Below are 12,340 nucleotides of genomic sequence, written 5' to 3'. Positions count from 1 at the left end.
TAATCCATCTGCCTCAGCCTCCTAAGTGGTGAGGTTACGGGCAGGAGCCACGAAGTCCACCCTCCCATGTCAAATGCTCCAGACTGCAGAGGACATTGGAGGGGGCAACTATAATGGCACTTGTGGGCTCCATCACGGGCTGACTGAGAGGTTCGGCTCTCATGAGGGCCCCTCTCCTCCCTGAAGAAGGAATCTTTTATCAGTCATGATCCTACAGTCTTCCACAAGGGGCTGTGAACGCTCCAGGAGATTTTACATGGAATCTCTACACTCTTCCATGCATGGAAGCCTAAGATCACAGCGGAAGGACTTCTTTTCATTGAAAATAAATTGGGCCTGGAGGTGTGGCCCACGCCTTTAATGCCAGCGCTTGGGAAGGCAGAGGCAGGTCGATCTCAGTGAATTCGAGGCCAGCCTGGTCTACGGAGTGAGTTCCAGGACAGCCAGGCTACACCCTGTCTCGAACTCCCCTCCGCCCCCCCCCAAAAAAAAAGGAAAAAGAAAATAAAGTGGAGAGGGGAGGTGGGCTGCCACCAGAACCTTAACCCAGTGGTCCTCAACCTAATGCTGCGACCCTTCAATGTAGTTTCTTATGTGTGGTGACCTCCCAACCATAAAATTATTCCGTTGCTACTTCATAGTTGTAATTTTGCTACTGTTATGAATCGTAGTGTAAATATCTAATATGCGACCCTAACGGGGTCGCGACCCACAGATTGAGAGCTGCAGCTGAGCCAGAACTCCCGCTGTTTTCTCAAGGAAAGAAAAAAACAGAATTCCTATTCCTCTCGCTGCCTACATAAGGAATAAGGGAGAATTTCTGTAGTTTTAACGAATCTGAGATAAAGAATGAACATGCGTTTCTACATCATTTTATTCAGGCTGAGAGCTGAGGAGAGCTGAGGAAACCGCTTTGCACTTGCAAAACGCCTTCTCTCCTCAGAGTTTTCGGAGCACATGGGCCTTTCCCATTGGTCAAGTTTCCTGTAGGTCTCTGCTACAGGAACAGACTATTGGTCTATCTTGAAGATTGTCCCGCCTCCCTCACCTAATTGGTTCATTCGAACAGGCCGCCTTTTCAATGGGTATGAATAAAAGACCGTTCACGATTGGTTAGTCTAAACAGAGCTAATAAAAGCGACTCGGTGATTGGTTCCTCTGATTTGGGCGGGCTCGGCGAAGGTTCAAATGAAACTAGGGAAGCCATTCTAACCGACGGGCGTCTGTGGAGCAGCGCTCTGGTCGCGGGTCGCCTCGCGTTTCCCACTGATTTAGCCGCTCTCGGGATTCACGAGCCCCTTCAGCACCGTCACCATGGAGTTGTCGCCGCTGCAGGTACAGCTCGCGGATGGCCGGGGGGGTAGAGCCTTTAGGCGGCCTCTGCGTCCACGGCAGGCGGTGAGGTGGAGGTTCCTGGGCTGAGGGCTGGCCCGGGAACGGCCGGGATCCGGCCAACCCCATCTCCCAGGCCTTGGGGGGTCGCGGACAGGGTGAAGTTCCTTAAGACATGATGTCGTCCAAACCGACTTCTTGAGGGTCGTGCGTTTTCATTGTTTGTGGGGGCAGGGTCCTCTCGCCCTGTGATCGGTCTGTATCCTAATGGCCCTTGTGTGACTCCGAGTGGCATGTAATTGAATTCAACGCCCCTCTTCTCTTCTCTGCCCTCGGGTTGATCTGAGTGGCTCTCATCTCGAAAGGTGCAGAGTGTGACGACAGTTACCCTTGAGGAGCTGGCCGACCGAGTGGCCCCCGAACCAAACCGTCCTGTGTCAGGGTGTGGATGTGGCCAAGGGTTTGCATTGCCAGCCTCCCAGCTGCTACAGCAGAATAACACGCTTCTGTTATCCGCCCGAGACTTATGTAGGCACTCATTTGCCCATTAGATGAAAGAAGTGTAGTTTATTTGTGACATGAAATTATTGTTTAATGGCAGAAATTCCCATATTTGATATACTTGGTATACCAAGTGTACCAGACCTAGTGGGACATGCCTGTAATGGCAGCAGCTCCGGAGACTGAGGCAGGAGGATGGCATAAGATAGCTAATGAGACCCTGTGTTACAGACAGCAGCAGGAAAACATAAATAAAAACGGTGTGGGGATTTTCCTCAGCAGCAGAGCATTTGCCTGGCATGCACAAGGCCTAGGGTTCTATATCCCAAGACTACACACACACCCCTTAGAACCTGGTTACAAGGATTTTAATGGAATTTTGTTCAAAGCTATGTAGATTCTACCAGTACCTACAAACAGATGACAAATTGTGGTCTAGTGTATTGAGTTTATCACTATTGTAGATACTTAGTTGGTCATTTCTGATGAAGTTATGGTTAAAAATCAGTTTTCTTTTTCTCCTCCTAATGACTAGCCTGTAAATGAAAATATGCAATTGAACAAAAAGAAAAATGAAGATGCCAAGAAAAGACTGTCTATTGAAAGAATCTATCAGAAAAAAACACAATTGGAACATATATTGCTCCGCCCAGATACCTACATTGGCTCTGTGGAATTAGTTACCCAGGTAAAACCAAGCGATTGTTAGATGACATACTTTTTCAGGTTAATGTTTTGCACTTCACTTACTGAGTGTCACTGGAACTGACCTATTATTATTCATAAACGTACAGAAACACATGTTTCAACCTTTATCAAGAAGGCTTTACTCTTGGATGTGTTGCTGCAAGCCTCTAATCTCAGCACTCAGGGGACAGAAGCAGGTGGATTTTTGAGTTTGAGGCCAGCCTGGTCTGCATAGCTAATTTTTGACTACCCAGTGCTACATAGTAAGACATTATCTTAAAAAAAAAGAAAGAGTAGACTATTAATGACAAAACAATAAGTAAATAAAAATAACTTTCTTTGCTTTTTTTTTTTTAAAGCAAATGTGGGTTTACGATGAAGATGTTGGCATTAACTACAGGGAAGTAACTTTTGTTCCTGGTTTGTATAAAATCTTTGATGAGATTCTAGGTAAGTAAATATTTTTATATGAAGAGCTACTGGTCAAGTCCTTCAGTATCATTCATACTAAACCCTCTGTAGACATAGCTCCTCTTTAATTAGTTGTCAAAAGTGACACGTATGTCTGCTGGATGTGGCAGCTCAAGCCTCTAATCCCAGCACTTAGAGGTAGAGGTGGGCAGATCTCTGAATTTGAGGTCAGCTTGGTCTACATAATGCATTCTAGAATAACTGATCTACCTCAAAAAAAAAAAAAGAAAGAAACAGTCTTATAAAGTCCAGAAAATTCGCCGGGCGTTGGTGGCGCACGCCTTTAATCCCAGCACTCAGGAGGCAGAGGCAGGCGGATCTCTGTGAGTTCGAGGCCAGCCTGGTCTACAGAGTGAGTTCCAGGACAGCCTCCAAAACAATACAGAGAAACCCTGTCTCGAAAAACCAAAAAAAAAAAAAAAAAAAAGTCCAGAAAATTCAGTTTTATTCTGGAAATAATACTATGAACAAAAATTGCTATAATAGGGGGCTGAAGAGATGGCTTAACCCACTGACTGCTCTTCCAGAGGACCTAGGTTCAATTCCCAGCACTCACATGGCAGCTCACAACTATCTATAACTACAAGATCTGATACCCTCACACAAACATACATGCAGGCAAAACAACAATGCAGGTAAAATAAAAAAAGATTAATTTTTAAAATTGCTATAATGAAACAGTGAGGTTGTAATTCTAGCACAGGGGAGGTAGATGCAGTAAAATCAACATTCACGGCTGTTCTTAACTACCTAACAAGTTCAAAATCTGCATGAAATACATATGATTGTCTGGAAAAATTGCTATAAACTAACACCTTGTTATTCCTTTGTTACTTATGAATTACTTTTCTATATTATAGAGATAATGTGTTTTAAAGCACTTTAATGTCTTCTAATTGTGTATTTCATTTTCTTACAGTTAATGCTGCAGACAACAAACAAAGGGACCCAAAAATGTCTTGTATTAGAGTCACAATTGATCCGTAAGTGTTAGCCTTTGGTTTGCTTATATTGTTGTTTTTTTTTTTTTTAATTAGGTTCCTGCCAGGCATAGTGGCTTATCATACCTTAGTCCTAGCACTTTTGAGATTCAGAGGTAGGCAAATCTCTTGTGTTACAGGCCAACCTGGTCTACAAAGTGAGTTCCCAGGTTTTTGTTTGTAGACAGGGTCTTACTGTGTAGCTCTGGCTAAGGTGGAACTTGCTATGTAACCTCAATGTGCTAGCCAAACTCAGAGATATATCTTCTTCTGCCTCCCAAGTACTGGGATTAAAGGTGAGCAGCACCATACCTACCCACAGTCATCAACAGTTTTCCAGCTGGTTTAGGCCTGTAATCCTAGCTTTTTGGGAGGCTGAGGCATATACTGAGACCATGTTCCAAAATAAAAGTTTTAAATTAAAAAAAGGGTTGAGGGGCTGGGGAGATGGCTCAGAGGTTAAGAGCACTGACTGGCTGCTCTTCCAAAGGTCCTGAGTTAATTTCCCAGCAACCACACGATGGCTCACAACCATCTGAAATGAGATTTGGTGCCCTCTTCTGGCCTGCAGGCATACATGCAGGCAGAACACTGTACACATAATAAATAAACCTTTTTTTTTTTTTAAAGGACTGAGTAGCTTGGTGGTAGCACATGTACAGTCTATGGTTTGAACCTCAGTACTACAGAAAAACAAAACAAAAAACTTTGCCAGATGATAGCATACACCCTTCATCCTAGCATTCAGAGGAAGAGTCAGTCAGATCTGTGAGTTCTGGGCCAATTAGAATTACATGGTGGGTCCCTGTCTCAAAACAAAACAATTTTCGTATTTACTCTGAACCATTACAGAATAATTTATAAATATGATGCTTAATCCCTAAATAGTGCAGTAGTTCAGCTAGCATTTGCAATAATTGGTCAGTTTGTTTCTTTGATGATGCTATTGAAACAGCAAACCAGCAGGTGGTAGTAGAGAATAATTTGAGTTTGCATTTCTGGTTTTAATGTTCATGTTCCCTTGTGGGGTGGCCAGGATGCCGGTTTCACATATTTTTATTAGCCTGATCAGTGGTGACATTAACTATGCTTAAGGCTCTTGTGGGGTATATGTTAATGATGACTACATACTTGATTGCACTTAAGGAGTTGATAACAATTTTTTAAAGATGTTGAGCTGGATCTCTGTGGGTTCGAGGCCAGCCTGGTCTACAGAGCGAGTTCCAGGACAACCTCCAAAGCAATACAGAGAAACTCTGTCTTGAAAAACAAAACAAAATAAAAAGTTGAGCTAGTTTTAACTGATGTTTTTGTTTGTTTACAGGTCATATTAAACAAGTATTTTATTTTTTGTGTCCCATTTTAGCTCTCTCATATATATATTTTTATATGTTTCTGAGAATTAACCCAAATAACTAAGATAAAAGTCCTAGTAACTGAGCTGGAGAGATGGATCAGCAGTTTAGAGAACTTGATGCTCTTGCATAGGACCTGAGTTTGGTTGCCAATATGTGGGCACTTGCATTCATGTGCAAATAAGCATACATGCACATGTTTATTATTGGTAATGTTTTCCCTTTTTAATGTTTTTCGATGTGTTTTATTGGGTGGGAAAAACTAAAGGAAATAGGAATATATAGATGATCCTCTTGAAAGTGGTATTATTTCCTAATTTTGTCCTTTTAATTGAGTATAATTCATTTTCTTTTGTCTAATCCTAATATTTTTAAATTTCATGTTTTTTCAGCATTATCAGTGTCTACCCAGGTGTTGGAAAAGGTTTCTGTTTCCCACCCCTAGATGCTATTTCAGGAATATTAGGGACTAAGCATGGTGGAAAAGGGTATATATATATATATATATATATATATATATATATATATATGTAGAGAGTCACCATGAAATTGAAACTTGTAGATATATGTATTTTATTTTCAGATGTTCAGCATAATTTAAAATGTGTTGTATAATGAAATTTTCTATCTTTTCTTAGAGAAAATAATTTAATTAGTATATGGAATAATGGAAAAGGAATTCCTGTTGTTGAACACAAAGTTGAGAAAATGTATGTCCCAGCTCTCATATTTGGACAGCTCTTAACCTCTAGTAACTATGATGATGATGAAAAGAAAGTAACAGGTAGAGTATGGCTCTGGTTAAAAACCCTGATTCATAGAAGTGCATTCTTCCCAACCCCTCTGGCCTCGGCAGTGAGACCCAAAATAGTGACCATGACATTAGGGAGATGACATTGAACTTACTAACTAGAGCCAGAGACAGGGATCTCTGCTCTCACCCACAAAGGGCAGGGGATGGGGGGAACAGATGACGACAGGGTTTCTCTGTGGCTTTGGAGGCAGTCCTGTAGACCAGGTTGGTCTTGAACTCCCAGGAATCCTCTTGCCTCTGCCTTCTGAGTGCTGGGATTAAAGGCTTGCACCACCACTGCCCGGTGAGCACATACGTCCTGTAGCTACAGTTTCAGGGTATTTGATGCTCTCCTCTAACGTCTGTGGAACCAAGCATGCATGTGGTACACTGACATTCATGTAGGAGAGTACTCATACACATGAAGTGTAATAAAAGTTTGAGGCCAGCCTGGTCTACTGAGCGAGTTCCAGGACAGCAAGGAGTACATAGAAAAACCCTGTCTCAAAACCAAAGGAAAAAAGAGAGAGAAATAGGAGGAAGTTGGTTAGTAAATAAAATAAACCATATTTAATAGTTTTGCCAGCAATTAGGAAAGCTGAGGCATTTGGAATAATGGCTTCACAGTTAAGAGACTTACTGCTCTTCAAAGGACCCAAGGTCAATTCCCACACCTGGATGGTGGTTCACAACTGTCTGTGTCTCCAGTGCTAGGAGATCAGACACCCTCTTCTGGGCTCTGTGGGCACTGCATAAACATGCAGGCAAAACCCCATATACAAAGAAATAAAAACTCAAAAAAACTAATGAAAGCAGAGTGGTAGATTGCTGCCCTGGCATGGTCAAAGCCAGGTTCTATTCTAGTACTCATAAAGTAAACAAAAACATTAAGAAAAGAGTCTTAGTTGAATAATAAACTAGTGTCCTATATTTACTTGCTCAGGTGGTCGAAATGGCTATGGAGCCAAACTGTGTAACATATTCAGCACCAAATTTACTGTAGAAACAGCCAGTAAAGAATACAAGAAAATGTTCAAACAGGTAGGTAAATCTGTATCTTGTAACATGTCTTTAAACTGTAATTCAGTCATTTATAATGACATCAATGCTTTGACTAAATTTAACAATTTATAAGCTACATAAAATTATTTTCTAGAACTTATACACTTAAATTATTTACTTAGAGTTTGTTTGTGAAATTAATCGGCTTTTTCATCTTTTCTGTTCTTCCCTGCCATAGACATGGATGGATAACATGGGGAGAGCTGGTGACATGGAACTCAAGCCCTTTAATGGAGATGATTATACATGTATTACCTTCCAGCCTGATTTATCTAAGTTTAAGATGCAAAGCCTGGACAAAGATATTGTTGCACTGATGGTTAGAAGGGCATATGATATTGCTGGTTCCACTAAAGATGTCAAAGTTTTCCTTAATGGAAATAAGCTGCCAGTGAGTATTTTTCTGGGTAATAAAGGGGCAAAGGAATTTGTGATCATTGTCTGAAGTGCACAATTTGTTTTCCAACTACATGTTTCTTATAACTTTTCAGATAAGTTCCTTAAAAGAGACTTAACTAGCACAATTTTTTTTGTATTTTATTTATTTTTTCTTTTTAATTTTAAATTTAGATTAGAAACAAGGTTGCTTCACAAGTCAGTTCCAGGTCCCTCTCCGTTTCCCTCCCCTCCTCCCATGCCCTCCCCCAACCGCCCCCAATATCCCCTCATTTTCCCAGGGAGGGTGAGGCCCTCCTTGGGGGTGTCCTTAGTCTGTCATTTCATCCAGGGCAGGGCCTAGACCCTCCCCCAACTAGCACAATTTTTTAAAAATGTCATTTTATTTATTACTTAACAGCCTATTTTTCTTTTTTTTTCTGAGACAGAGTTTCTCTGTGTAGCCCTGGCTGTCCCAGAACTAGCTCTGTAGACCAGGTTGGCCTTGAATTCACAGAAATCCACCTGCCTCTGCCTCCCAAGTATTGGGATTAAAGGCAACCCTGCCACACCCATCCACCTGGAAATCATCTCATTTTAAACTTAGTAACAGAACCTTTTATTTATTTATTTATTTTTATGTTTTTTTTTTCGAGACAGGGTTTCTCTGCATTGTTTTGGAGGCTGTCCTGGAACTCGCTCTGTAGACCAGGCTGGCCTCGAATTCACAGAGATCCGCCTGCCTCTGCTTCCCAAGTACTGGGATTAAAGGCGTGAGTCACCGATGCCTGGCTTAAAGTTTTAAAATAATAAGTTTCAGTCCTCATATTCTTAACTTTAAATGTATTTGTTTATGTGTGAATGTTTTACATGCACACATGTATGTGCATCCATGTATGCCTAGTGCCCAAGTCAGAGGAAGTCATCAGATCCCTTGGAACTGGAGTTAAAGATAGTTGTGAGCCTCTGTTTGGGTGCTGAGATCTGAATGCGGGTCCTCTGCAGGAGCAGCAAGTACTCTTAATCACTGAACCATCTCTCTCCAGTCGTCTCAGTCTGTTATTGGTTTCTTTTTCCATTGTTTGTTTGTTTGAATTTCCCATTATTTTAATGCTACTCTCTTTATTCCTATATAGGTGAAAGGGTTCCGCAGCTACGTGGATATGTATTTGAAGGACAAGTTAGATGAGACTGGTAATGCACTGAAAGTAGTACATGAACAAGTAAACCCAAGGTGGGAGGTGTGCTTAACAATGAGTGAAAAAGGCTTTCAACAAATCAGCTTTGTCAATAGCATTGCTACTTCTAAGGTAATTCTTAAGGGTTCTTATTAATTTTTATTATATAATATAAAATGGATTTAAATGTTTGTCTAAACTATGTTTACAGTTACTATTATAATTCTGAGGCGTTTTTAAATGGTGTTTTTCATAGGGTGGCAGACATGTTGATTATGTGGCTGATCAGATTGTGAGTAAACTTGTTGATGTGGTGAAGAAGAAGAACAAGGGTGGTGTTGCAGTGAAAGCACACCAGGTACAGCATGCTGTTTGCTTCCTTCTCCTAAGATCAAGAAAGACAGAAGGGGTGGGGGTGGCCTGGTGGCAGAACACTTGCTTTATTGAACAAAGTCCTAGGCTCAGTCCCTAGCACTAAGATGGGGTGGAGCATAAAGACATTTTAGTGACTTTATCAACTTTCATTACAGGTGAAAAATCACATGTGGATTTTTGTAAATGCCTTGATTGAAAACCCAACCTTTGACTCTCAGACAAAAGAAAACATGACTTTACAGGCCAAGAGCTTTGGATCGACATGTCAATTAAGTGAAAAATTCATCAAAGCTGTGAGTGCTTGCATGGAAATGGAAATAGAAATGTCTTACATATTCTCATTGTCCTCACTCAGTTCTGCAGAAAGCATGGAAATGGAAATAGAAATGTCTTACATATTCTCATTGTCCTCACTCAGTTCTGCAGAAACAAAGAGTGCCTGCTGCACAATCCTTCAGACCTTTTCAGTCTGTGTTTTTTTGTTTTTACAACAGCTTTGTAGCCTAGGCTGGCCTCTAATTTAAGATCCTTCTGCTTTATCCAGCTAATGTTAGTTAAGCAGTATACCACCATGCCTGGCCCTGATCTGACAGGGTCTTCAGTCTTAACTACGTGCTATCTTACCATCAGCTTTCATGTATTTCCCAAAATCATACAAATTAAACTAGTTACCCATACTCATTCTAATATGAGAAACTCTACATCAAACAAAACTGTTATCTCATTTAAAAAACACCAACCAACCATATTGTGAATAAAAAGTATAAGTAGGAGTCACCTCTTTATTTCATCTCTTTTAACCAGTAAGGAGCATCTGTTAGATAATTCGTTAGCCTCACACTATTATATTATCTCCTCTTCAGACTCCTGTAACAGGTTCTTAGCCTTCCTGTTGCTTCCAGTCTTCCCCTCCATAGTGCTCCTGAATGACGTTTCTGCTTTCACTTGAAATCCTTTAATATCTTCCACTCAGGAAAAATACAAGTTCCCTTGCCTGTTGAAAGCTTTGTAGTCTTTTTTTTTTTTTTAATAGAAATAAAAAATACAGGGTTTTTCTGTGTTTCTTTTTTTTTTTTTTTTTTTTTTTTTTGAGATAGGGTTTCTCTGTGGTTTTGGAGACTGTCCTGGAACTCGATCTGTAGACCAGGTTAGTTTCAAAATCACAGAGATTCTCCTGCCTCTGCCTCCCGAGTGCTGGGATTAAAGGCGTGCGCCACCAACACCCGGGTTTCTTTCTTTATTTTAAAATTTTTTATTTATGTGCATTGGTGTTTTGCCTGCATATATATCTGTATGAGGGTGTTGGGTACCCTAGAACTGGAGTTACAGACAGTTGTGAGTTGCTGTGTGAGTGCTGGGACTTGAACCTGGTTCCTCAGGAAGAACAGCCAGTGCTTTTAACAGCTGAACCATCTCTCCAGCCGCTGCTTGTAATTTCTTATTTCTAGCTAACATGTTATGTAGATATTCTTTGTTCAGTTTCTTTTTCTTGTGTGTGTGTGTGTGTGTGTGTGTGTGTGTGTGTGTGTGTGTGTGTGTGTTTTGTACATGTTTTGTTTGTGTAGGCAGGTGGGTGAGGGATATGCGTGGATGTTGAGCCTGAAGTTGATCTTGGGAATCATCCTGGATCCCTCTTCCACCTTAATGGATGAAGCGGGGCCTTTCAGTCTAACTTAGAGCTGGGCAATACGTCTAGTCTCTGGCTCCAGTTGGCTCTGGAGATCCCCTGTCTCCTTCCCCAAGGCTGGAATTAGAAGTAGGCTGCTATACCTATCTAGTATTTACTTGGGTAATGCACAGCCGTGGCCTATAACCACTGAATCATCTCCCTAGTCCTAACTTGTTTTAACCATTCTATCGCCAACGAATAGCTCAGTACCTGGCACAGCTTAAGTCCATAATTAGTATTAAATGAATGAGACCAGAGGAACCATCTTCCTCATGTGTGAGAACCTCACATGGAAGGATCCAAGGGTTACTATTTTATACACACCCAGCCCAGTCTAGAAATGTAGTTTTTAAGTTTTGTTTTGCGTCGTGTTTTTTGGTTGCTTTTGAGATAGCATCTCACTAGGTAGTGTGGCTGGTCTTAAACTCCTAGAAATCCACCTGCCTTTGCTTCCCAAGTGTTAGGATCAAAGGTTTATGCCACAACACCCATCTCTTTTGAGTTATTTTATTTTCCTTTATATATATTCTATATTTGACTGAATCTTAATCTGAATGTTTCTATTTTGAAGGCAATTAGCTGTGGTATTGTCGAAAGCATACTAAACTGGGTGAAGTTTAAGGCGCAAGTCCAGTTAAACAAGAAGTGTTCAGCTGTAAAACATAACAGAATCAAGGGAATCCCCAAACTTGATGATGCCAACGATGCAGGTATTCATTTAACATTTACTTCAATAACAGCGGCATACCCTGGATATGTTCCTCTTAACAATGTTCAGGAAAAAAATTCTCTTTAAAAAATGAACCAGTTTCATGCCAGGCAGTAGTGACCCTCGCCTTTAATCCCAATACCTGGGAGGCAAAGACAAGCATATCTGTAATTTCAAGGCCAGTCTGGTGTAAAAAGTGAGCTCCAGGATAGCCAAAGCTGATATGCAGAGAAATCATGTCTTGAAAAAAAAATCAACCAGTTTCTTATTTGAATATTTAGGTTATTTCAAATTTGGGGCATTTTAAATATTACTGAGATGATTTTAAAGATACAGTGATCTACCTAACAAGCATTTGAAATATAATAGTAAAAGAATATTCAACAGCAGCCTAAATATTATGAGGCATTAATCTAAGAGATTAAGATTTTAGGCTGAGCATTAGTGTCACGTGCCATTAATCCCCACACTCGGAAGACAAAGGCAGATGGATCTCTGTGGGTTTGAGGTCTACAGGACAAGTTCTAAGACAGCCAGAGCTACACAATGTAACTCATCACAAAAAAACTTTAAAGAAAAAAAAGGAGGGCTGGAGAGATGGCTCAAAAGTTAAGAGCACTGACTGTTCTGGAACTTCCAGAGGTCCTGAGTTCAATTCCCAGCAACCACATGGTGGCTCACAACCATCTACAATTCAGTCTGGTGCCCTCTTCTGGCATGTAGGCATAACACTGAATATGTAATAAATAAATAAATCTTTTTAGAAAAAAAAGGATTTTTGTTGGGTTTGGGGTTTTTTGGTTTGTTTGGTTTTTTTGTTTGTTTGTTTTGTTTTGTTTTTTGAGACAAGGTT

General features: G+C 40.7%; 1 protein-coding gene across 1 annotated transcript in view; it reads left to right on the top strand.

Moving 5' to 3' along the window:
* The first annotated feature begins 1,183 nt into the window (after positions 1-1,183).
* The window catches only part of Top2a (DNA topoisomerase II alpha), a 32,320-nt gene continuing 21,163 nt past the window's right edge, over positions 1,184-12,340 (top strand). The window contains exons 1-11 of the mRNA XM_040749659.1: positions 1,184-1,335; positions 2,369-2,521; positions 2,880-2,970; positions 3,911-3,974; positions 5,965-6,110; positions 7,063-7,160; positions 7,360-7,572; positions 8,693-8,866; positions 8,991-9,092; positions 9,265-9,402; positions 11,350-11,488. Of these exons, the coding sequence (XP_040605593.1) occupies positions 1,315-1,335; positions 2,369-2,521; positions 2,880-2,970; positions 3,911-3,974; positions 5,965-6,110; positions 7,063-7,160; positions 7,360-7,572; positions 8,693-8,866; positions 8,991-9,092; positions 9,265-9,402; positions 11,350-11,488 (1,339 nt within the window). The 5' untranslated portion in view covers positions 1,184-1,314. The remainder of the gene's footprint in view (positions 1,336-2,368; positions 2,522-2,879; positions 2,971-3,910; positions 3,975-5,964; positions 6,111-7,062; positions 7,161-7,359; positions 7,573-8,692; positions 8,867-8,990; positions 9,093-9,264; positions 9,403-11,349; positions 11,489-12,340) is intronic.

Source organism: Mesocricetus auratus, unplaced genomic scaffold (assembly GCF_017639785.1).
Source record: "Mesocricetus auratus isolate SY011 unplaced genomic scaffold, BCM_Maur_2.0 Super-Scaffold_100007, whole genome shotgun sequence".
Lineage (NCBI taxonomy): Eukaryota > Metazoa > Chordata > Mammalia > Rodentia > Cricetidae > Mesocricetus > Mesocricetus auratus.
The sequence above is the reverse complement of the archived record's forward strand: the minus strand, read 5'-3'. Positions and strand labels throughout refer to the sequence as shown.